At 45.5% G+C, this 24,623-nt stretch overlaps 6 protein-coding genes and 1 pseudogene across 6 annotated transcripts, besides 3 other annotated features; 5 read left to right on the top strand and 2 right to left on the bottom strand.

The window, feature by feature from the left end:
- Window positions 1–251: 251 nt before the first annotated feature.
- Window positions 252–1,981, top strand: ACLA_078460 (putative MFS multidrug transporter; the record flags this gene model as incomplete). The annotated part of the gene is made up of 5 exons (XM_001270522.1): window positions 252–463; window positions 510–531; window positions 577–650; window positions 697–1,026; window positions 1,072–1,981. 5 exons carry the CDS (start codon window positions 252–254, stop codon window positions 1,979–1,981), a joined length of 1,548 nt encoding a protein of 515 aa, XP_001270523.1.
- A 453-nt stretch (window positions 1,982–2,434) lies between these two features.
- ACLA_078450 (uncharacterized protein) lies at window positions 2,435–3,861 on the top strand (the record flags this gene model as incomplete). The annotated part of the gene is made up of 4 exons (XM_001270521.1): window positions 2,435–2,476; window positions 2,523–3,196; window positions 3,248–3,544; window positions 3,585–3,861. 4 exons carry the CDS (start codon window positions 2,435–2,437, stop codon window positions 3,859–3,861), a joined length of 1,290 nt encoding a protein of 429 aa, XP_001270522.1.
- Window positions 3,862–6,182: 2,321 nt separating this feature from the next.
- Window positions 6,183–7,295, bottom strand: ACLA_078440 (uncharacterized protein; the record flags this gene model as incomplete). The annotated part of the gene is made up of 2 exons (XM_001270520.1): window positions 6,183–6,600; window positions 6,649–7,295. The coding sequence occupies 2 exons, from the start codon at window positions 7,293–7,295 to the stop codon at window positions 6,183–6,185; spliced, it is 1,065 nt and encodes a 354-aa protein (XP_001270521.1).
- Window positions 7,296–8,068: 773 nt separating this feature from the next.
- Window positions 8,069–9,976, top strand: ACLA_078430 (GMC family oxidoreductase; the record flags this gene model as incomplete). The annotated part of the gene is made up of 2 exons (XM_001270519.1): window positions 8,069–8,349; window positions 8,401–9,976. 2 exons carry the CDS (start codon window positions 8,069–8,071, stop codon window positions 9,974–9,976), a joined length of 1,857 nt encoding a protein of 618 aa, XP_001270520.1.
- A 171-nt stretch (window positions 9,977–10,147) lies between these two features.
- Window positions 10,148–11,542, top strand: ACLA_078420 (glycoside hydrolase family 76 protein; the record flags this gene model as incomplete). Its single annotated transcript, XM_001270518.1, has 2 exons — window positions 10,148–10,918; window positions 10,982–11,542. The coding sequence occupies 2 exons, from the start codon at window positions 10,148–10,150 to the stop codon at window positions 11,540–11,542; spliced, it is 1,332 nt and encodes a 443-aa protein (XP_001270519.1).
- Window positions 11,543–11,563: 21 nt separating this feature from the next.
- Window positions 11,564–12,832, bottom strand: ACLA_078410 (putative aminotransferase; the record flags this gene model as incomplete). Its single annotated transcript, XM_001270517.1, has 1 exon — window positions 11,564–12,832. One exon carries the CDS (start codon window positions 12,830–12,832, stop codon window positions 11,564–11,566), a length of 1,269 nt encoding a protein of 422 aa, XP_001270518.1.
- A 440-nt stretch (window positions 12,833–13,272) lies between these two features.
- On the top strand, window positions 13,273–14,427 carry ACLA_078400 (annotated as a pseudogene).
- A 4,272-nt stretch (window positions 14,428–18,699) lies between these two features.
- Window positions 18,700–19,215: a mobile genetic element.
- An 8-nt stretch (window positions 19,216–19,223) lies between these two features.
- Window positions 19,224–19,934: a mobile genetic element.
- Window positions 19,935–20,522: 588 nt separating this feature from the next.
- Window positions 20,523–21,002: a mobile genetic element.
- Window positions 21,003–24,623: the final 3,621 nt, after the last annotated feature.

Genomic DNA, 24,623 nt, shown 5'->3' with positions numbered 1-24,623 from the left:
TTCAACCCCCGAGGCATGCGTATATACCCCCTTCGCGTACGCCCCAGATGTATCCTGAATGACCTCACATAGTATCTGGTGGTGTGATCCCTACGCTTTGATGTCCAAATATAGCCCAAATCCTATCTCAGGAATCCGGAGATTGATAATCCCGTTCAAGCAATCAAGGAGCAGCACCGTGTGCCGACAAATATGATGGACTACATGAGTCCCCCGGCAGTCTTCTTCTCATGTCTTACTGCAACGATACAATGTCTCAGATTGCGGATTCCAAACAACCTCCCAGCGAGCCGTCGTCCATCGGCGAGAGCCTGCTCCAGCAGCAGCTCGAGCTGCAGGGCCTCAAACTCACGCCAGATGGCTTCGTGCACTGGAAACCGGGCAACAAGCGCCATCCGAGGAACTGGTCGAAGCTGCGCAAGGGCCACGATGTGTCGATTATCTTGCTCTTGGAGATGTTCACGTTTGTTTCCGCCCCCTCGGAGTCCAACTGTCACTGACCAGCACAGAACCCTGATCAGTGCTGCGGGAGTATGGCATCAACTGCTGTTTTATCGAGCTTGACTGACCTGATAGTCGGCCGTGGCCAATGCGAGCCATGAGGAGTTCAACATAAGCAAGACCCTGGCCATATTTCTTTTTGTCCCGATGTATGTCTTGCTCTCAGCCGTGGAAGTGTGGCGGTTAACCAGATAGGTATCTCATCGGCCAGGGCATCGGCAGCATCATCTTCCCCCCCTACTCCGAGGTCTTCGGCCGGAAGAAGTTGTATATCGTCAGCACGCTCATGTACAGCGCGTCGTGCATCTTGATCGCCGTGGTTCCGAACTACACGGGTGTGGTGGTAGGACGTCTGCTGAGCGGGTTTCTGTCGGCGATTCCCACCAACGTGGTGGCGGGGAGTATCGAGGACATGTTTAACGCGCGGGATCGCATCTGGTTTCTGTCGTTGTGGATGATGCTTGCCCCGTGGGGATTGGCCCTGGGACCGATCTACAGCACGTACATCATCTACGCGCTCAATTGGTATGCCTCCACTCCATCCTCCCGTGCGGTACTCACATAACCCAGGCGATGGGTCTTCTACGTGGCCGCCATCGTCACCGGCTTGATTGCATGCCTGTTACTCGGCATCCGCGAATCGCGACCTCCTCTCCTCCTCGACCAAGAAGTGCGACATCTCTGCCACGCTCTCGGTGACAAGCAGATGGTGCTGCAAAGCCTGAACCCCGACCGGATGCCTGATCTACACACGTTCGTGACCGTGGCGCTCTTCCGCCCGATCTACCTCTTCTTCACGGAGCCGATCATCTTCCTCGTGTCCGTCATCAGCGCCATCCCCTTCACGCTGATCTACATGTTCACCGAGGCTCTCCCCCCCATCTACCGTTCGTTCGGCTTCAGCCCAACGCACGCCTGCCTGCCGTTCCTCGCGCTCGGGCTCGGCTGCATGTTGGGCATGCTAACGCGCATCTACGACTACCATCTGATTATGACGCACCACGCGCAGCGGCGCCCGCTACGCCCCGAGGACAAACTGATCGGGTTCGCGATCGGGGCGCCCGTCTTCGCGGCAGGGCTCTGGCTCTTCGCGTGGACGATCCCGCCGGCGGTCACGACGGTGCACTGGATGGGGTCGGCGGTGGCGCTGGTGATGGTGGGCTACGCGGCGAACGAGTTCGGCTCGGTGCTCACGGGGTACCTGGCGGACAGCTACCTGAGCTATGCGGCGAGCGGGTTTGCGGCGCAGACGATCCTGCGGACGTGCCTGAGCGCGGGGTTTCCACTGTTTGCGCCGGCGATGTTTGGGTCGCTGGGGGCCAACGTGGCGGGGTCGGTGCTGGCGGGCGTGGCGACGGCGTTCTGTCTGGTGCCGCCGTTGTTCTGGCGGTATGGCGAGCGGATCCGGGCGCAGAGCCGGTTTGCGCGGTATAGTTTGGATGTGTATAATCGGACTACGGTGGACGAGGAGGGCTTCTGACGGAGGACATATGTAGGGCGGTGGTTTTTTTTTCTCTCGTGTCCGTGTGTAGGTGTGTACTGGTAGATAGTGTGGAGTCAGAGACTCCGGATGATGATCGCAGTTCCAATCGAGCAGAGGAGATGCGTCCATGTGATCAATCTTCCCTGCGCTATTGATTCGAGAGTAATGCCGTGGCTTTCAGCCAGCCAAAGAGATAAGCATCGCCGGTCGTACTGCAGTCAGCTGGGCTTCAGATCCAACCAGGTTGTTCCGGTGGAATGTGAATGACGATACCCTTGCAGCGATCCGGGCTTATCAAGTCTATCAGCTGGGCTGTCAGTCCGTTGAGATAGGGGGGGAGACGCCCGAGATTAGTAGATATACTAGTAGATATATTTATGGTTCATATCTATATATATATGTCCTCGAGGATAGTGCCGTCGTCCGCTATCTTCAGACCCTCTAGGCAGAATGACTCACTACAAGCAACCACGTCCCCTGGGGGAGAAGAAAGTAGGTAAATATCGTCTCAGGTGAATCAAGTACTCAGTTCTAATAGAGGAATTCTAAGGATATCACTACCCCGGTATCCAAATGGTACCTCCTGGGCCATAAAGTGGTACAGCCAAAACAGGCCGCCGAACCTGCGAGATCCCCCACATATCCAACCAAACAGCTCAACAAACAAGTCCTCCAACGGCTTCATCTCGATCGCTTCCAATGTATAATCTTTCCTACAGCTGCCAGCGCCAGTCGCTGTCTCAAATCCCTGGGCAAGTCGTCGCAGTTCCCCCCCGAGATTGTCCGCTTCAACCTCCCAGTCCTCAGCTGCTTCCATGAAGCCGATGAATGGGCGACCTTCTTCGCCGTTATCTGCGAGTCGCACTCCTTAATTGACGTAATGTCGTACTGTCGCGACACCGGCGATGCCATATCAACCCGCCAGGCGGAATACTGTCTCTCGTGCTTGGACTTCTTGGAGTCCCGGTCCGCCACCGCGGAGTACTGTACGCGACCAAGGAAGATGCCGGCGCTGGACGTCGCAAGCGTTGATTGGGTTCCTACGGTGCTATCCGGGGAGGCAGAGAAACAGTCTATCAAGGAGATGATAGCCCAACCAGCGCCTGTGAGTGCCACAGAGGTGTTTCTGTTTCCGAACAAACGGAATGCCCTCTACACGGTCTCGAGAGCGCTGGCGTCGCTATCCGGCACACGAGAGGTTGTCAGCTTTGGGTACGTGCTGTGTCTGTTTTCTATTGACCAGCAGGACTGACGGATGTATAGTGCACGCCGACGCTCCCTCCAACGCAGTTCCTGGTCCAAGGTTTCGTTCTGTCCGGGGACTGCCGACGGACTAGACGGATTGAAAATATCCCTGGCATCTGGACGACGCATTCGAGCGTTGTTCTGTGAATGTCCAGGGGAGACGTCGCTCGCAGCCCTTCGTCGCATCCGCTCCCTGGCGTCTGCGTACAGCTTTGTTGTCGTGTGCGATGCCGCCTCGAATTGTGATCCCGATGTGTTTCCACTGGTGGATGTGTTGGTGACCAGCTTCACCAGCTCCAATACTTCTCCTAGCAGGTACGTTGCTCCGCATCAATGTTACTGATGATACTGACAGCCCTAGTGTCGTGGTGAATCCTCGGTCCCAGCACTCTCGCGCCATCATGAGCCAGCTAGGGCTAATCCACGAAGATGCGCTATTCCCCCTCGACGCCATCGCACTGCATACCTCATTGAATACAAGTACATCGGTTCAGCAGACGAGCGATACTGGCCTGGTCGTTGCTGATATTACTCCCTGGTTTTCGGTTGTCCAAGAGCGCGATTTTCTTTTGTCGACGTTGGTTGGCTCGGAGGTATCTCTCAGTTCGTGCGTGTCTACTGAGGCCGCATAGGTATTCTTTCTTCTTTGATTCGGTTTTCACCAGACCTAATGTCGTGTTCATACCCGATGATGACTTACGGCAGAACGGCACAGCTTTGTATTGTTAGTTGGAAGCATTGTCCTTTATTCAGGAGATATGTGCAATGAACACTATTGTAGCATGCAATGGACCTATTCATATATGCCCTACGGCGCAGGGCAGTTCGGTATTCCTCACGGCCTCACATCTAATACTGCAAGGGCTCTCCTGGTCACTCGGAGTTCCGTGACTCGGCATTTGCATCTTCGTCATGAGGATCATCTTCCTGCTGAACTTGTGGAACCTCTAGCAGCTCGTATGGCTGTTGTACTCTTGTCTCGGATGCCATCGTGTCCTGATGTCTTGGATTCGAGTGCCTGTTGGGGGTGTAGCCATTTAATCCAACTGCAGGAAAGGCTGTCACCCCCAACCACAAATCCTGCCTGGTCCTGGATGGTTCCACGAATTCTTGCTGCTGTCCAATATCTCTGTCCCTGTCATTCGCCAACCGGGCGAGATGCGCTCAGACATTCTTTGGGCGAGGGGCTATACCGTCTACCAATCATTGGAAGTCGACCTACATAGATCATTAATATGGAGAGATTGATAGAGTACGGTATATCAGGGATCTCCATCCATTCCAGGAAACTGAAACATACTGGGGGATTGCCACCAAAGGGAGTTAGTATGGTTCCTCACAGATAGAAGGTTACCTGTCAGGTTCATGGATCTTCATGGGGCACTTCTGAATCCTCATTCAACTCCTAATAGATGAAGGCTGGATCCTAAAGATACGTTCATCGTGGTCCCACAGTATGTCATGCAAGAGGATAAGTAGTACTTTCCTTAGGGTGATAAGTATATATCTGAGCGCTGGCTTAATAGAACGGCAAAGTGGAAGCTGTCTTTCCCATTTCAGATAGGTGAGTCTTCCCGTTCGGCTCTCCTTCTTTACCAACAAGTCAGCGCGGTATGGATGCGTCGGAAAACAATTGACATGGATGCAACTCCGGAGTACTATTGCCCGGATAGCTCTGGCCTTTGATCCTGCTTTTCCACCTGGAGAGAACGGAGATGCGTTCGATTGTGAGGTACTGCTGGAGCGTTGCCAATCATGTCGAGGGAGCAGTCCATACTCCTCCTGAGATACACCTTCTGGAGTCAATGCAATGCACCTTACACGTATGCGTCTTCCATGTGGGTTGTGCACGGTGTATATAAGTCCTCCACGGCGTCTCATCCCTTGAGCGGGCAGCCAGAACGGCATCTACGAATTTTCATGTCATGGTCATGGGCGCGGTACATTGTTCTGGTGAGTAGGCCAACCGAGAATGAAAGAAGCAATCCTTTACAAAAAGAACGCGTTCCCGACGTATCCCAGGAAGAAGGCCAGCAGGCCCCGTTTATCCGTGACAAGTCCATCCTATTATCCAGGTACCCTGTTCCTCTCCCAACCATACACTAACCAACATGCTAAGGAACAGCTTGCCTTCCATCCGAACCAACCAACGAGCATCTTGTCAACCGGTAGTGATTCACAGGAGTTTATTTCCCTTTTCCAGCCTAGCTAGCAGCTAAGAATACCGATAGTATGTAGTGACCCATGTCGTCGATCCCAATACGCCGGAGTGCTGGACACCGGGGTATTAGCGTCCACATTCTCCATTTGGACAGGGGCTGACCCACCAGCCAACCCTGAGGCCCGAAAATCACTGTTCGTGTCAAATCCTACCTGGCTGGGTGACCGGGGACGAGGGATGACACCCTCGTCGGGGGGGAGGAGACTAAACGCGGAGTACATGGCATCTCCGCCTCCGCGACACGGCCTCCGTTGACGACGGTGGCTTACGGGGCCAGGTCCACTATTGATATTGGAAAGGGATCGCCCCGTGGCGTAACAATGTCGATCGGGTGACCCTCGCTGGGGATGCAGCGCGGCGCATCTATGTTCCTGTGTAAGGGAGTTCTGCCTACGGGGTAGCAAGCAGCATTTGACTTGAGACCGCTGACTGCTAACGAGATGAACAGCACACTAGAAAACGTAAAGCGATTGACTGAGGCAATTAGACGAGTGTACGACAGAGCCTTCCAAAGAAGAAATCACCCTCCGCTTTACGCGGGAAAGACGAATTGACCATCCGCCGAGCAGATGTACGCGCTACAGCCTACAACACTGGGGGAGTGGATCATGAATAGTCCGCTACTGAAGAATGGATATCCGCAGGGTAACGCTAACAACGCCGCAGAGAGTGCTTTCAAACCCTGTTGGTAATACATAGGAAATGATTGACAAAAGAAATACGAGCACATTGCTATGACCACGCCTTCGCCCCGTTCCCAATCACGCTGCTCGGGATCTGACGGGCGGACCCGTCGTGAGAGCGGTCATTCAGCGACGCCTCGTACCCGGACGCGCCTCCGTGACTGAAAGTCTTATCGCCCTCCTCGATCTGGGTAAGCGGGTACTCGTCGTTGATGCGCTTGAAGGCGTTGTTGCTGCCGGAGTCGCCAGACTGCCCGACCTTCGCGGTATATTCGGCCTTGGCGCTGGCAAAGAGCGTGGGGAAGGCCGCCTTGAAGACGGGGCGCAGCATGGGCACGCAGGCGTTGGTGATGGCGAGGGCGGGCTCGGTGACGCTCCAGAAGGCAGCCCAGATCATGGAGTACGACAGGTCGGTGAAGTCGACGGTGGTGAGGACGCGGATGCGGATGATGGTGATGGCGGAGATACTGTGGTTCTTAGCAGACGCTCTTACACACACACAGCGGAGGACTTACAAGATACCGATGCCGAAGATGCCGAAGAGGGCAAGCTTGGTCGCCACGGACATCTGCAGCCTCCAGATAAAGTGCAGCGGCAGGAGCATGATCAAGACGTCGGTGATGAGGTTAAAGGCGCCGATGGTCGAGAAGGCGACGTTCTGGCTGGCGCAGTGGCCCGGCAGCATTGGGTTCCAGTTCTTCTCGAAGGGCTGGCAGATGAGGAAGATCTGCAGGACGCTGCCGGCCCAGTAGGCGCAGGCGCAGCCCATGCAGACCCAGGCGGCAATGCGGAAGGCCTTGGTGACGAAGATGCGCAGGTAGAAGAAGAGGTAGCTCAGCTTGGCGAGCACCATGGCGTTGTAGTAGACGGCTTGGTAGACGATGAGCATCTTGAGGATCACGACCGTGTTTCCCCAGGGGATATCGACAACGTGATGGCGCATGCCGACGCGCGCGTAGTGGTACTGCATGGCCAGCATGCCGTACGTGTGCAGAATCGACCCGATGCAGCAGAAATCGTCCCACCACAGCTTGCTGCGCCGGAGCCGTCGGGAGATGAAGCGCAGGATCACGACGATGGTGGCCACGGCGACGAGCACCGTGTTGGCGATGAGCTGGTCCCGTACAATGCGGTAGTCGAAGACATCGTACAGTTGGACCATTTTCGTCTTCCTCTCATTGTCTCTCTCGGTCTCGTTCCTTCTCTTGTGTGCAGAAAACAGAAACCAGAAACGTAGTTCGGGACCCAGACTCCTTTAAAGGAGGAGGAATCCACTGGTATGAGACTTTCGAATCCTTCTGCTCTCACAAGCTTCACCATAGTCCCCACGGCCAATGCAAGCGACGTCCATCCTTTCCTTTTCAGACATGCAGGGGTCGTGCCGAATTCCTCTTTGGGATGATGGCAGCCGCCGGGGCCCCATTTGCCTCGGAAATGAGGAAAAAATGACAGTGCATACAGGTTGCGGGCTTGTGGCATCCAATCCCCGAGCGGCCAAAGGTCCAGGTCCTGTCGATCAGGATTTGCAGCAAGTCAGCAACGTTTTCCTGCCTGCCAAAGAATCCTGCAGAATCCTGCAGTGCCCGTTAGGCAACTCTGGGTAATTGCCCGTCTCGCTAGCTAAACGGGCGCGCGCTGGGAGGTGGAGCCGGCCGGACGGTGGGGATTCCGCAGACGAAGCCATTGGTGAGACCCGAATATGAGACGTGAGCTAGGCTTTAGAACGGCAGCTAGAGTCTCCTGATCCCAGAGGACAATGAATGGCTTTGTTCGTGCCCGGAAGGGGTTTTGGGCTTTGGCCCCCAGTCCGGGATTTGGCGTCTTCCTTCAGGAGGGGTAGAATCGCACCAAGGTACTATGTCTATTGACGACTGTCGCTGCTCTGTTGACGTTTGAGGTTGGAAACGGCTCAATTCTCTCAATTTGACCGCAACTATGGACGAGTACGATTATATTATTGTCGGCGCAGGCATCGGCGGCCTGGTGCTGGCCAACCGACTCAGCGAGGATCCCTCCGTGAAGATCCTGCTGATCGAGGCCGGGGCCAACCGCATGGGGGATCCTCGTATCGACACCCCTGGCTTCATGGGGACCTTGTATGGCCACCCGGATTTCGACTGGGATTACATGAGTGTTCCTCAGGCACGTCCAAGACCCTTGCGCGCAGCTCTTTACAGTTCATACCCCTGCAGCTGCTTAATCCTTCCACCGCAGCGGTGAGCCATTCAACCACTAACAGACACCGGATAGCCCCATGTGAATAACAGGCAGATCGCCCAGCCGCGCGGGCGCGTCGTCGGCGGTTCTTCGGCCATGAACTTCTCCGTGATCGTGTACCCGTCCACCTCCAACTTCGACGCCTGGAAGGAGCTGGGCAACGACGGCTGGGCCGCCGCGGATATGGCGCCGTACCTGCGCCGCTTCCACACATACTCGCCGCCCACGGCGGCAACGGCGGAGCTGCTGGGCGTGGACCGGTACATGGACCCGCAGAACCAGGGCAGCGACGGGCCGCTGCCGGTGTCGCTGCCGGACGTGTACGGGCCGCTCAACCAGGCGTGGGACGAGACCTTTGCGCGGCTGGGCTGGCAGTCGGACGCGGATCCGATCGCGGGAAAGAAGATCGGAGCCTTCACGGCGCCGCTGTCGGTGGACGCGACCACGGGCAAGCGCGGTTACGCGGCGGCGTACTATACTCCGGAGGTGGCGGCGCGGCCGAACCTGCACTTGATGGCGGAGACGCTGGTCGAGAGGATCGTGCTGGAGAAGGGCGCGGAGGTGGTCGCTCGCGGGGTGCAGGTGTCCACCAAGGATGGACCGAAGGAGATCCGCGCGAAGAAGGAGGTCATCCTGTGCGCGGGCAGCTTGAACAGCCCGCAGCTGCTGGAACTGTCCGGCATCGGCCACGCGGACCTGCTGCGCCAGCACGACATCCCCGTGGCGGTCGACCTGCCCGGCGTCGGCGAGAACCTGCAAGACCACTGCCTGACGACGATCAACTTCGAGATCGCCGACGGGCAGGTCTCGGGCGACATCCTGCGCGACCCGACCGTGGTGCAGGCGCTGGTGAAGCTGTACGAGGAGACACGGAGCGGGCCGCTAGCCGGCATGCCCATCAGCATGGCGTACCTCCCGTTCGTCGACGGACAGGGTGCCGTGCCAGCAGACAAGGTGGAGGAGCTGCTGGCGCAGCATCTCGACGGCAAGGACTACGCGCCCGCGCTGCAGAAGCAGTACGACGTGCTGCGGAGGATGCTCCAGGACGGCTCGGATGCGTCGTCGCAGTACTTGTTGCTGCCGGCCCAGCTGCACATGAAGCCCGGGCCGACGACGATGGCGGACGTGCTGGCCAAACAGCTGCCGGGCAACTACATCAGCATCATGGTCCTGCACAACCACCCGTTCTCGCGGGGGTCGGTGCACATTTCGTCGGCACGGGCGACGGACAAGCCCGTTTACGACCCGAACTACCTGTCGCACCCGCTGGATCTGGAGATCCTGGCGCGGCACACGCAGTTCGTCGACCAGATTGTGCGGACGGCGCCGTTCGCGGACCTGCTCAAGGGCGCGCGCATGCCCGAGAACACAGCCGACCTGAGCGATCTGGAGCATGCGAAGGGGGTAGTCAAGGAGCGGCTGTTTACGTGTTTCCACCCGGCGGGATCGTGCGCCATGCTGCCGCGGGAGATGGGAGGGGTGGTCGATTCGAGGCTGAAGGTATACGGGACCAGCAATCTACGCGTCGTCGACGCCAGTGTGTTTCCGCTGGAGCCGGCGGGCAATATCCAGGCGGCCACGTATGCTGTTGCCGAGAAGGCGGCGGACTTGATTCTGTGTAAATAACAATAAAGTATTTGGTTGGCGTGTGATGTATGTATGCTATGCTTGACTCTATTCTATGTGTCGGTTGTTTGATGCCAAGAAAGGAGGAATGTTGACATTTACTGGAATGCCGCCGTCAAGTATCAACAACCAACATCTCCCCATCCCTTCTCCCTGCCATCAATCAACATCATGAAGCTCTACACGTACTGGTCCATACTCCCCGCGGTGCATTGTCTACAGCTCGACGTGGACAATCCCGCCTCGATCAAACAAGCCGCCCACGATGTCGCCCGCAACATGCTCTCCCACTACACAGGGATGAACCCCGGCGATAACCCGGGCAACCTGCCGGACCCGTACTACTGGTGGGAAGCCGGGGCGATGTTCAACGCGCTGATCGACTACTGGTATTTGACGGGGGACGAGCAGTGGAACAAGATCACGATGCAGGCGCTGACGTGGCAGGCCGGCGACACGGGCACGTTCATGCCGACGAACCAGACCAAGACGGAGGGCAACGACGACCAGGCCTTCTGGGCGTTCGCGGCCATGTCGGCAGCGGAGCGCAACTTCCCCAATCCCGCGCGCGGGCCGGGGTGGCTGGCGATGGCGCAGGCGGTGTTCAACACGCAGGCGGCGCGGTGGGACGCGGCGACGTGCGGCGGCGGGCTGCGCTGGCAGATCTTCAGCTTCAACAACGGCTGGAACTACAAGAACACCATCTCGAACGGGTGTTTCTTCCACCTGGCCGCGCGGCTGGCGCGGTACACCGGCAATACGACCTACGCCGAGTGGGCGACGCGCGTCTGGGATTGGACAATGGACGTTGGCTTTGTGACGGACGACTGGCGGTTCATGGACGGGGCCGACGTGCTCGATGGGTGTTCGGAATTCAACCGCATCCAGTGGACGTATAACTCGGGCGTGTATCTGCTCGGTGCGGCCACTATGTACAACATCGTATGTCTACTATTCCCTCCGGAGGGGGGTTGGCACTGATCGGGAATACTGATAGCATAAAAGACAGCCGACTCCCGTTGGCGAGACATCACAGCCAACATCCTCCAGGCCACAGACGCCTTCTTCACCGGCGGGGTCATGTTCGAGCGGGCGTGCGAGACCGTCGACACGTGCCAGACAGACCAGCGGGCCTTCAAGGGCTTCCTGGCACGGTGGATGGCCGCGACCATGCAAATGGCGCCTTTCACGGCGGACTGGGTGCTGCCACGGCTACGCGCGTCGGCGGCCGCGGCAGCCCGGACGTGCACGGGGGGCGTGGACGGGGCAGCGTGCGGGCTGAAGTGGACGGAGCAGCGGTGGGACGGAAGCGAAGACGTGGGGTTGCAAATGAGCGCGCTGGAGGTGATGCAGGCGACGCTGATTGGGTCTGCGGACGCACCGCTGACGGATGCCACGGGGGGGACGTCGCAGGGAGACCCGGAGGGGGGCGCCGGGCCGGCCAGTTCCCGGGCAAAGGTGCTAACCAGAGAGATCACGAGAAGCGACCACGCGGGGGCCGGGATATTAACAGTGATGCTGGCGGCGGTAGTCACAGGCACAACGGGATGGTTGGTCTACGAGTAATTGACAATGTATATAACGAATCTATTCAATGGCAGCCACCACCCGCCGCAGCGCCTCGGCCAGGTAGTCCCGCGGATGCGCAAAGACGATGCGGAACCATCCAGGCGTCTCCGATCCAAACAGGGCCCCAGACGCCAGGAACACCCGCTCCTTCAACAGTCGCTGCATGACCTCGTCACTGACATTCACATGCACTGCCTCCGGGTGCCGCTGTAGGAAAGGCGTGCCCAAGTCCACCCAGATGAAGAACCCGGCGTTTGTGCCCGCCATGTAGGGAATATTGTGCTGCTCTAGGAGCTGGACCGTGTACTCGTACGCCGCGGCGAGCTTCTCGTTGTTGGCGTGGATGTACGCGGCGGTAAAGGCGTCATCCTCGAGGACACTCGCAGAGATGTGGTCGGAGGGACCAGCAACGTACGAGTAGAGCGCAGCGCTGTCGACGCCGGCACGCACACGGTCGTTGGTCGAGATGATCGCGCCCAGCCGTAGTCCGTTTGCGCCGAAGTCCTTGCTCATACCCCAGAGGACATGCACGCGGTCGGCGTCGATGATCCCCGTCGTATCGATGGAGAGGGCAGACTCAAACCCTGTACCTGCGTCTGTTGAGCCCCAGATAGACAGCGCGTAGATCTCGTCGCTGATGAAATGCATCCTGTGCTCCTGGCACAGTCGCATGAGCTCGATGATCACCGACCGCGGATAGCACCGCCCCAGCGGATTGTGCGGATGACAGAGCAACAGTGCGCGCACTTTCTTCCCTGTCCGCGCCGTGAAATCCGTCATCGCGCGCCGATATGCGTCGACGCAGGTCGTACCCAACGGGTCCTGGCCCTGGAAGTCCACAGCCACGACCTCCGTCCCGAAGCGCAGGCCGATATCCGCAATGAAGGTGCCGTAATATGGCCGGCCAAGGAGGATGCCTTCACCGGCGTCTGCGAGCGCCCAGGAGAGATGCTCGACGGCTGCGGATACTCCGTTGGTGAGGAGGAGATGGCCAGGGTCCAGCGGACGGGTTGGGTGTAGGTGCTGGGTGAGGAACCGGGCCATGGCGGTTTTGAGGCGCTTGGAGCCGGACGCACCGTCGTTGTAGGTCAGATACTTAGAGGTGAGGCGGAAGTGGTCGTGGATATGGGCGAGGAGCTCATCGTGCATGAGCACGTTCTCAGCGACGCCGACGCTGTAGTAGCCGGTGGGGTTGGTGACGGGGTCATAGAGGTTGGCCATGACCTCCCACATGATGCTGCCGCTGCTGGCGGCGAGGACGGCATTTGAGCGAGTTGAAAGAGACATGTTCGTTCCTCAGATTCAGTTTCCTGACAAGTTTCAAATACGAAGAGAGAGAGTCAGAATTCTCAGACGAGGCTGAAGGTGGGTCCGGGATATCCGCTCGGCAGGGTCCACCATGCCATCATATAACAACGGAGTCGTGTCTGGAGAGTGAAGGACAGTTGAGTCATGTTGTTGGGCATCAGGGCAGAGCCATTTCTTCCTGGCATTCCTGCAGATGGTCATGCGGCGACCCCGCGTCACGCAGCGGATAGGACTGGATCGGATATCTCTTCCCAACCGAATATCCTTCTCCCTCGCTTCTCAACGGGCACGGTAAACTGCGGGCCAAGCTGCGGACCATTTCCGCGCTGCCTCGGATGTCGACAGCATAAGTATGGAGGGTATGCGACAGGAATTTACACGGAGGTAGAGACTAGACAGCCCACACTACAGCTACAGATATGGATACACTCTCAGAGATTCCCTCCCACTGCAAAGCCGGCGTCGTGGTCAATGAAGGCCCCGACTTCCAGGTCAAGGTGGGGAGGGTCCCCGTACCAAAGCCAGGGTAGGTTGGTCCTCCTTTGCTCTATAAACTACGAAGACGGACGAGACCAGGGCCCAACGACGTCCTGGTCCGCCTGAATGTCACCGGCCTCTGCTCGTCCGACATCCACGTGATGAAGAGCGACATGGGCGGCGCGTCGAGGTCGTTCTTCGGCGTCCGCTCACCGGGCCACGAAGGCGCCAGCGTGGTCGTGAAGGTCGGCGCCAAGGTGAAGAACTTCAAGGTCGGCGACCGCGCCGGCACCAAGCCGCTGACCGACACCTGTGACTCCTGCGAGCTCTGCTGGGGCGATAAGGAGACATACTGCCGTACCGCGGTGCACGCCGGTCTGATGACCGCCGGACCCTACCAGCAGTACCTTGTCTCGCCAGCGCGATACGCGTCGCCAATTCCCGACGGTGTACCTGGCGAGGTCGCCGCCCCGATCATGTGTAGCACGGCGACCACCTACCGGTCGCTGGTCGAGTCGGGACGCAAGCCGGGGGACTGGGCGGTCTTTCCCGGCGGAAGCGGGGGTGGCGGGGATTCAGGGTGTGCAGCTGGCCAAGGCGATGGGTATGCGGCCGATCGTAGTGGACACGGGGGCGTGGAAGAAGGCTCTCGCAACTGAGATGGGGGCGGAGGCGTTTGTCGACTTCGCAGAGACGGCGGATACGGCTGCGGCGGTCATCGCAGTCGCGGACGGGGTATTCGTATTCGTCACAGCGCCAGCTGCATATCGCTCGACTGTCTCGTCCATCGACGAGCGCATCGGTGGGATTCGTCATGTGTATCGGGCTGGCGCCGGCCAAGACGGTGCTGCTTGGCGAGGATCCCAACACGTTCGTGTTTAAGAACCTGACAATCAAAGGGATGTGAGTGGGTAGCCGCAAGGATACAGCGGCCGCCTCGGATTTCGCCCGACGAGGGCTGCTCAAACCGATCTGCGAGGTCTATCTGATCGACCGGTTGCCAGAAGCTGTCGAGGAGCTGCGGCGAGGTGAAGTCGCTGGACGCATCGTGGTCGATTTTCACCAAGACACACGTGACCTCGACGTACCCGTCGGGTGAATCATGGGGAGCATCAACGCTCTCGATCCTGTCCCGCCAAGTTGGGAGGCTGAAGAATGATAGCCTAGCATTGGTGTATCGTTGAATATGTACAGATCAGTCTACAGTTGGATATCCATCTTCCGGGGAACCGTCTCCGACACCTTCCCCGTCGGGCATACAGACAATATTAGCGACAGTCAGTCTAAGAATTCTGCTCCTTTTATTCCGTAGAAGTGTTTACTTGCAGTCTCTCTATGTAATAAGATGGCCATTCTATAGACATGCTCAACTCCAGAGATGGAGGGTGTAGGCAGAATCTATCTACGGAGAGGTATATGAAATAAGGACTTTTGGCCACACATTCTGTGTGGCCTCAGCCCTCACCCGATCCCATTACTAAGCATACATGGCCCACACTTCTTCCTAAAGTATTAACATCCTAATTATATATCTAGTAATTACTTATAGTGGTTATAGTCTTATAGTATTATAGTATTATAATATCTGTTAGTGTAAGAGCGGTATAATATCTGATAGAAGAGGGTAATAGATCAGTGTGAAGGGATCATGGGGTTATATTACCATTAGTAGGAGAACTAATTACTAGTCTACAGAATCTTCCTCCACCAGTAAGGTTTTATGCTAGGCTATCATATGCTAAACTAGCCCTACTATTTAGTAGGGTGTAGCCTTAGTGCCTTACCTAGCTTATTTAATAGAATTATTCTCTAGTATTATTTTTAATAATTATCTTCTCTCTCTATAGACTATAATCCTATAGTTAATTTTACTTAATATATAGTCTCTGATTTATTAGCTTACTAAGTATATGTTAATTCTAATTATTTAAATTACTTTATTATTATTAATTCTAGCTATTTAGCTCAGTGAGGTAGAGCTCTTAGTTAGCTCTAGTAATTTAATTAGCTAAGGGTCTATTAGTCTATAGTATTTTATTATTATTCTATTATTCTCTATAGCTAAATAGGCTCTACTTATTAAGAATATAATTAAATAATATTATAAATATATACTATAATATATACTCCCCTCTTATAGATTCTCTTATAGTTATTTTAATTATCTTTATCTTTATCTTCTCCTATAAATTAGTATTAATTACTATTTTTTTATTACTATTTTTCTACTTTATTTTATACCTTTGGTTGAGATGCCTACTAAGTATATTAATTTTCTGATTAAGATATATTAAGTACTACTAATTCTAGTTAATTTAGTTAATTTTTAGGTATTTTCTCTATATAGAAACCCCTATCTTTATTATCTTTAAGCTAAAATCCATAATTTAAAGATTAGGTACTATAATTATTAGATAGTATCTAGCTATAAATAAAAGGCTTATACTATATACTTCTATATTAAATAGAAGTATATTTATATATAGTATTTATTAATATCTTTTTATAGTATTTTTATTAGATTTAGTAGCTATACTAATATTATATAGGTCTTATAAATTAAAAAGTAGTAAATTATTACTACTCTCTAGGTCCTATAATTCTAATAGTATTAGGCTCTAATAATTATAGTCTTAGATATCTAGGCTACTATAGCCTATACTATAAAGAACTCTAACTCTAATATAGATTTTATTAATATTCTCTCTATCTCTAATATTTCCTTATTCTTTATTATTATAATTATAGTACTAGCTCTATTAGCTTCTTTCCTTACTATTATAGATTTATTAATTCTTATTTCTATAACCCCTAAAGTACTAGAGACTCTACTTATTAATATTATAAACTCTAGCCTTATAATATCTCTAATATTAAGCTTAATACTCTTACTCCCTACCTCTAGAATCCTATAGGGTTAGGAAAGTCCTGCTATAATAAGTACTAGTTCTTCTATTTTAGGTTATTTTATTAATTAGGTGAGTAGTCTTTTTAGCTATTAATTATATTATATAGGCTAGTTAAGTAGGTAGGTATAAAAGTATAGTCTATATATTTTTAGAAATTTATTTTATTGGTAGAGTTTTTTAGTTAGGCCTATTACTAGTAGCTAGTATTTATCTTACTTATATTTTAATTAAAGTTTAATCTTTTCTGTTAGGAACAGTGCTGGAGAATAGTTCCACTAAACAAGCCAGGTAAGGCACCAAGGCTGCACCCCAGCAAATGGTAGGGCTGGTTTAGCATGTGATGACCCAGCATAAAACCTTACTAGTAGAGGAAGATTCTGTAGACTAGTAATTAGTTCTTCTAGTGATAGTAATATAACCCTATGATCCCTTTATACTAATCTACTACTATCTTCTATTAGATATTATACTACATCTTATAGTTCTAATCACTTCCTAAAATCTAATCAGTCTACTAGAATACTATAAGAATACTAAACACCTATAGCTAATCTACTCTAGGACCCTTCCTCCAGTAAATACTAGACTAAAGAGCCTAATATAATAGAGAAATGCCTTAAATTACTAATGGGGTTATTAAGATAATAGAAATAACCCTAAATAGAAGGAGGCAGCCTAAATCCTAAACCTAATAGAGATAGTATAATAGTAAATAAAACCTAAGTAGTTAGGTTAAGAAAGAAGATATCTAACTTCTTCTAGAAGAAGAATACTACCTAGAGCTAGAAATCTAGAGAATAGAAATCTAGTAATAATTAAATAAGAAATAAGCTTAATTATAGGATTATATCTTAGAAAGTACTAGGGAAATCCCACTACTAGAGAGAATAACTCTAGTAGATAAGGGCATACCTAAAGTAATAAAAAAAATAATCTATATAGAATAATTAAAGAAACCTATAAATATAAAATTATTCTTAGCTATAATAATACAGGAGTATATTATCTTTATAAACTAAATATAAGTATACTTTAAGGAATATCCTAGCTAGTTTAAATCTAAAAATAATTAGGTATAGGTAGCCTTAGTCTAACTTATAGATAATTAATATAATAAATAATATATATATATAAGGCTAAATTATCTAGACCCCTTTAGTAGGCTAACTTTATAAATTTTTATATATGCCTAGTTATGGCCCTAAAATACCTATATAAGGAGGCTATAGTCTGATTTTATAATACTACTTAAAAACTATAGTAAAGTATATAGGAATTTATGACCTACCTAGATAGTATTTACTCTTAACTAGATAAGCTAATACTAGATTTTTACTATAAAGATATCCTATACTCCTGTATTACCCTAATTATTTAAGCTAAAGTAGTATAATTTTCTAATATACTAGAACCCCTAGAAGCCTATATCTTCTACCTAGCTATAATTAAGAATAGCATCCTAGAAAGATAAGAGGTATTATAAAAAAAATAATTTAACTAGTTAAAGTAAGCTCTAAAGTTAGAATATTAATATCTATCTAAACTAGAAGACTATAAATTAGAATAATAAGAATTCTAATAAGTAAGCCTAATAGAGAATTACTAAAGGAGGGACTCCTAAAAAAGGAAATTTTCCTACTCTCCTAAGAGAGATAAAATAAACTAGGCTTACTAAAAATATAGATAGCTTAGCTACTAGGTATATAAATATTCTAAACCCTAAAGAAATAACTAGCTAAAAAACTAGGATACCCTATACTCTATACTATAGTAATACTAGAAGTTAGAAAGAATTCTAATAGTAGTAAGATACTTATCTACTAAACCTCTATTATAGTTAGATAAAATTACTATATATATAGAACCCTAATTAATTATAGAGTAGAGAGGACCTTTATAAATTAATAGTAGATAAAAGAATTCCTACTAGAAGTTAAAGAATCCTTATAATTAGTATAGGCTATTAATAGATACTCTATAACTTCCTAGAATTAATGAAGTATTATTATTAAAATTATTAATTCTATAGGAAATACTAGGCCCTAGGAACTAGTCATAGAAGCTATTAATATGATTAAGTATAACCTAATCTTAGGAATAGACTAGCTAAAAGGTACTAATCTAGATATTAAGTAGAAAAAACTCTTCTAGTACTATTATAATAGGGAATCTAAGAAAAAAGAACCTAATATTAAGATAATATTAATAGTAGAGATTATAAATAAATTAAAAAAAGATATATTTCTATATATCTTAGTTATTATTACTAAAGGAATAGAAAAATCCTTAAGGTTACTAGTAACCTAAGAGGGCTTAGGATCTAAGGAGGTACTATCTTTAGAATATAAAGAATACTAAGATATATTTAGTATAGAGTAAGCAGAAATTCTACTATAAAATATTATATATAACTATATAATAAAGCTTAAGGAGGGTAAATAACCCCTATATAAGCTACTATACTTACTATCTTAGGAAGAACTCCTGATCCTTTAGAAATATATTAAAGAATATCTATAGAGGGGATAGATTAGGCTATCTAAAAGCCTTATAGATACTCTAATTTTATTTATACCTAAGAAGGATAGTAGATTATAACTATATATTAATTACTATAGATTAAATAAAATTACTATAAAAAACCATTATCTACTACTACTAATAAGTAAGTTAATAGATTAGCTAGCTAGTGCATAGATTTATACTAAGCTAGATCTCTATAATACTTATTATAGAATCTATATTTAGAAAGGAGATAAATAGAAAACCATATTTTATATAAGATATAGATATTTTAAATATGCTATAATACTATTTAGCCTAGCTAATACACTAGTAATATTCTAATTATATATTAATTAAGCCCTGAGTAATCTGCTAGATACTTACTGCATAGTATATCTAGATAATATTATGATTTATTCTAATAGTGCAGAAGAATATATATAATAAGTCTGTGAAGTACTAGCTAGACTCTATATTAAAAGGAGAAGTATAAATTCCATACTATAGAAATAAATTTCTTAGGCTTTATAGTAAGCACAGAAGGCATGAAAATAGAGTAAGGCGATGTTATTATAATTATAAAATAACTAGAACCTAGGAATAGCTATAAAATCTAGTAGTTCTTAGGCTTTACTAACTTCTACTAAAGATTTATCTCTTATTACTCTAAAATTACTACACCCCTATTAAACATAACAAAAGGGCATAAAAATATAAAAGAGAGAAGCTATAAGATCTAAGAAGATAGGGGAGAATTCCTTATCCTAGAAGTAAGGCATACTTTTAAAGATATAAAATACTACTTTATAGAAGCCCTAGTGCTATGCTACTTTAATCTAGGCTTAAAAACCTAAATTAAGCTAGATGCTTTAGGATTTATAATTACTAGAATCCTAATATAGTAATAAGAAAATAGATAATGATACCTAGTAGCATACTAGTCATGGAAACTATAAGATATAGAAACCTACTATAATATATATAATATAGAAATACTAGTAATAGTAGAATATGTTAAACACTAGTACTACTATATTAAGGGTAATAGTAATATAGTAGAAATTCTCACTAATTATGCTAATCTATGAACTTTCCTAATAATAAAAATCCTTAATAGATACCATATAAGGTGGGCAGAATTCCTCTATATCTTTAACCTATAAATTAAGCACTGCCCAGGGAAAAATAATCCTATAGATATATCTAGCTATTACCTAGACCATACTTATGAAGCAGAAAAGCTATCTATAGACTTCTTAATAAAAAAACTCTAAGGAAAAATCTAGGATAGCTAACATCTCAGAAAAGCTAAACTAATAAAGATAGGCCTATTAAAATAAAGTTATAAACTATAAGCAGACTTAACTAGTAGCACTAAAGAGTAAGATTATAAAAAAACCCTATCTAATATAGATCCTACTAATAATAACACAGATATCCTAGATATTCTGATATCCCATGCAACTATGAAAGCCACTATGCTATATAAAAGCATATATAATCCTAAACTAAATATAGTTATAGTGGACCTACTACATAAAGCATAGGAAAAATACCTAAAATATAAAGAGATACTCTAAGAAATAACTTAGATATAGCTAGAATAACACTATAGCTCACTATAGATAGTTTCTACAGACAGAATTATTAGGTTTAAAACCTGCACCTATATGCTGAAAATAGAGATAATATACTAGGAAATCCTCTAAAAAAATCATGAAGACCTGCAAGGCAGATATTTCAGGGAGAACTATACTTAGAATACTATCTAAAGCTAATACTTTTAGTATGGTATGAGCTCAGAAATTAAGGAATTTATCTAATAATATACTATCTATTAAAGGATTATGGTATATAGGCATAAGCTATATAGACTTTTATAACTACTACTAATCCTAAAAAAGCTAATAGAATGGGCTAGTATAGATTTTATAACTGATCTGCTGCTATTAAAATAGAATAAGGAAGTTTATGATTCTATATTAGTTATAGTTAACTTATATACTAAATTTATAGTATATTACCTATATAGAAAAGACGTAATTATAGAAGAACTTACTAACCTATTCTATACTAGGTACATCTCTTACTTTAGAATACTATAAAATCTAGTAAGTATCTATAGCTTATTATTTACTTTAGATTTTTAGTCTTTACTCTAATTCCTACTAATAATAAAATATTAACTTTTAATAGCATTCCACCTGCAGATAGATGGGCAGACAGAAAGATAAAATTAACTATTAGAATACTATCTCTATACCTACATTAACTACTAGTAGGATGACTAGATACTATATATAGAAAAAATTATAGTAGATAAGATAGTCTATGGAAAGTAACACTACTTAGTTAAGTAGTTAGGGTGGCCAGACTCTGAAAACATATAGGAATCAGAGGCCTATATTACTAATACTATAGCTTTAGAAACCTATATTACTATAAAGAAGCATAACATAGTAGAAAACATACTAAATAAGCACTAATAATATAGGAAAAGACTAGACTTTAACTAAAATATATATAAGATAAACACTAGCTATTAGTAATAGCCCTAGCTAAAAAACTCTACTATTAAAATAAATTCCTAAAGATATATAGGCTATACTTTTATACCTACTTACCTAACTAGCCTATATATCTTAATTAATAGCTAAAAAGACTACTAATCTAGTTAATAAAATAACCTAGAATAGATAAACTAGTGCCTATTATAGCAGGACTTTCCTAGTCCTATAGGATCTTAGGGGTGGGGAGTAGGAGTATTAAACTTAATATTAGAGATATTATAGGATTAGAGTCTATAGCATTAATAAGCAGAGTCTCTAGTATCTTAGTAGTTATAGGAGTAGGAACTAATAAAGCTATAGTAGTAAGGAAAGAAGCTAATAGAGCTAGTATTATAACTATAATAATAGGGAATAAGGAAATATTAGAGGCAGAGAGAGTATTAATAAACTCTATATTAGAGTTAGAGTCCCCTATAGTATAGGCTATAGTAGCCTAGATATCTAAGACTATAGCTATAAGAGCCTAATACTACTAGGGTTATAAGACCTAGAGAGTAGTAATAATCTATTATTTTTTAATTTATAGGATTTATATAATATTAGTATGGCTACTAAACCTAATAAAAATACTATAAAAAGATATTAATAAATACTATATATAAATATACTTCTGCTTAATATAGAAGCATATAGTATAAGCCTTTTATTTATAGCTAGATACTACTTAATAATTATAGCACCTAATCTTAGAGTTATGGATTTAGGCCTAAAGGTAATAAAGATAGGGGTTCTTATATAGAGAAAACACCTAAAAGTTAGCTAAATTAACTAAAATTAGCAGTATTTAACACATCATAATAAGAAAATTAATATACTTAGTAGGTATCTTAACTAAAGATGTGAAATAAAGTAGAAAAGTAGTAATAAGAAGATAGTGATTAATACTAATTTATAGGGGAAGATAAAGGTAAAGATGACTAAAATAACTATAAAAGAATCTATAGGGGGGGAGACCTCCTTATATACTATAGTATATATCTATAATATTATTTAACTACACCCTTAATAAGTAAAGCCTATTTAGCCACAGAGAATAATAGAATAGTAATAAAATACTATAGATTAATAGACCCTTAGCTAATTAAATTACTAGAGCTAACTAAGAGCTCTACCTCTCTGAGCTAAATAGCTAAAATTAGTAATAATAAAGCTATTTAAATAACTAGAATAATAGAAAATCTATAACTTTGCAGGCTCCTACTATAATAACTAATTAGACAATATTATAAGACTAACATAATCTTATACTTAATAAAGGAGCTGCAGAACCAGCCACCCTAGGGTAAGTTAACTAATTAGAAATTAAGTAGCTGTTAATGAATCTAGAGAATCAACCTATACCTAGTAAGCTAGTGAATTAGAGACTATATACTAAGTAAAATTAACTATAGGGCCATAGTCTGTGAAGAGGGAAGGTAATTATTAGGAATAGTACTAGAGAATAGTTCTACTAAATAAGCTAGGTAAGCTACTAAGGCTGCACCCCAGTAAATAATAGGGCTAGTTTAGCATATGATAACCCAGTGTAAAACCTTGCTGGTGGAGGAAGATTCTGTAGACTAGTGATTAGTTCTCTAATTAATAGCAATATAACCCCATGATCTCTTCACACTGATCTATTACCATCTTCTAGCAGATATTATACCACTTCTTACACTAAGCCCCTATCTAGCTATAAATATTAATAGGTGTTCTTACTAATCTTAAGGTATATCTACTACTATAGATTTACTCTTAGCTTAAGACTAGTAGTTTATATATAGTATTATAAGGCTATCCTTATAACTTATACTAATTACTACCTATCCTATAGTCATGAGTGTATATAGTGCTACTAAGTGATAGTAAGATAGTTTTTAGGTATCCTACTCTTTATATAGTATATTTCTGAGGATATTAGATAGAAATATAATAATTATCTATACTATATAGGAGTCTACTTACTAGTAAGTTAAGGTACCTCCTCCTAGTAATAGTCTTACTTTCTAGTATAGATATCTTCTCTTATAGTCTACATACTTACTAGACCAGGATTATATAATATATATGGTGTCTAAGGCCTTAGTATAATAATATAAGCTTATATCTATTATAAGTATTACCTTCTCTTTTATTTTAATTAAGCTAAAGTTCTCCCTACTTATAAATTATATTCCTTATAGATATCTATATATTATAGGCCTGCTATAGATTCCTAGGTATCTTCCTTAGGTCCCTATCCTTTCTACTAGACTAGTAGTTCCCTTAATCTACTATTATTATATAAGTCTAAGATCTTCTTTAGATAGTACTTATAGGTCTCCTCCTCTATAAGCCTTACTAGGAAGTACTCTATAAAGTCTATACCCTTTATTTCCTTATATCTTTATAATATAGAAATATAAAAGATATTATAAACCTTCAGACCTATAAGGAGTTCTATATAATAGGTATTTATTCCTATCTATTCCACTACCCTTAATAAACTAGTCTATAACTAGTTAAGCTTCTTACTTAGTCTTATCTATAACTAGTTCTTAGTACTAACCTAGACTTTATTACTAATCTAGAAGTTCTCTATAACTCTTTTCTAATTATAGTACCCCTGCTAGTACTTCTAGGCTTTCTTAATCCTACTTATAGCTTCTAGTCTCACCCTTTATAGATGCTCTATATACTTATATAAGCTAGGGGTAATATTATCCCTCCTTTAGATGTTTAGGGCTATTATCTATAGGTCTACTCCTATAATTATGCAGAATAGGGTATTCTAGATAGATAGATAATATATGTTATTATATATAAACTCTATAATAGGTAGGTGGTCTACTTAATCATCTTATTTAAAGTTTATATACCCTTAAAGATATTACTTAAGTACACTATTTAGCTGCTCTATTTAATTATTAGTTTATAAATAATAGGTAGTACTTAGTGTATACTTAATATATAAATAGTATATTATCTTAGACTAGAACCCCTTTATAAAGACTAACCCTTAGTCTATTATAATACTTATAGGTATCTTATATAGATATACTATCTTATAGATTATTATATATGCTAGTTCCATATTAGATATATTCTTTTATATAGGTATGAAATATGCTATCTTACTTATTCTATTAATAATAACTAGGATCGTATTAAACACCTCCCATAAGGAATCCCCTATATAATACTTATAGATATGGAATTACCGTGGGTAAGGTAGTATCACCAGGGGTGAAGAGAGATAGGCTGGGCTAATGCCTCTTTACTTACCTGGGGTAAGATCTTATATTTATATCTAGCTATTAGCTATCTATCTAAAAGATAAGTTATAGATAT

This window comes from Aspergillus clavatus, genomic scaffold, assembly GCF_000002715.2.
Source record: "Aspergillus clavatus NRRL 1 1099423829803 genomic scaffold, whole genome shotgun sequence".
In the NCBI taxonomy this organism is placed as follows: domain Eukaryota; kingdom Fungi; phylum Ascomycota; class Eurotiomycetes; order Eurotiales; family Aspergillaceae; genus Aspergillus; species Aspergillus clavatus.
Note: the sequence above shows the minus strand (reverse complement) of the source record. Positions and strands in the feature narration are given on the sequence as shown.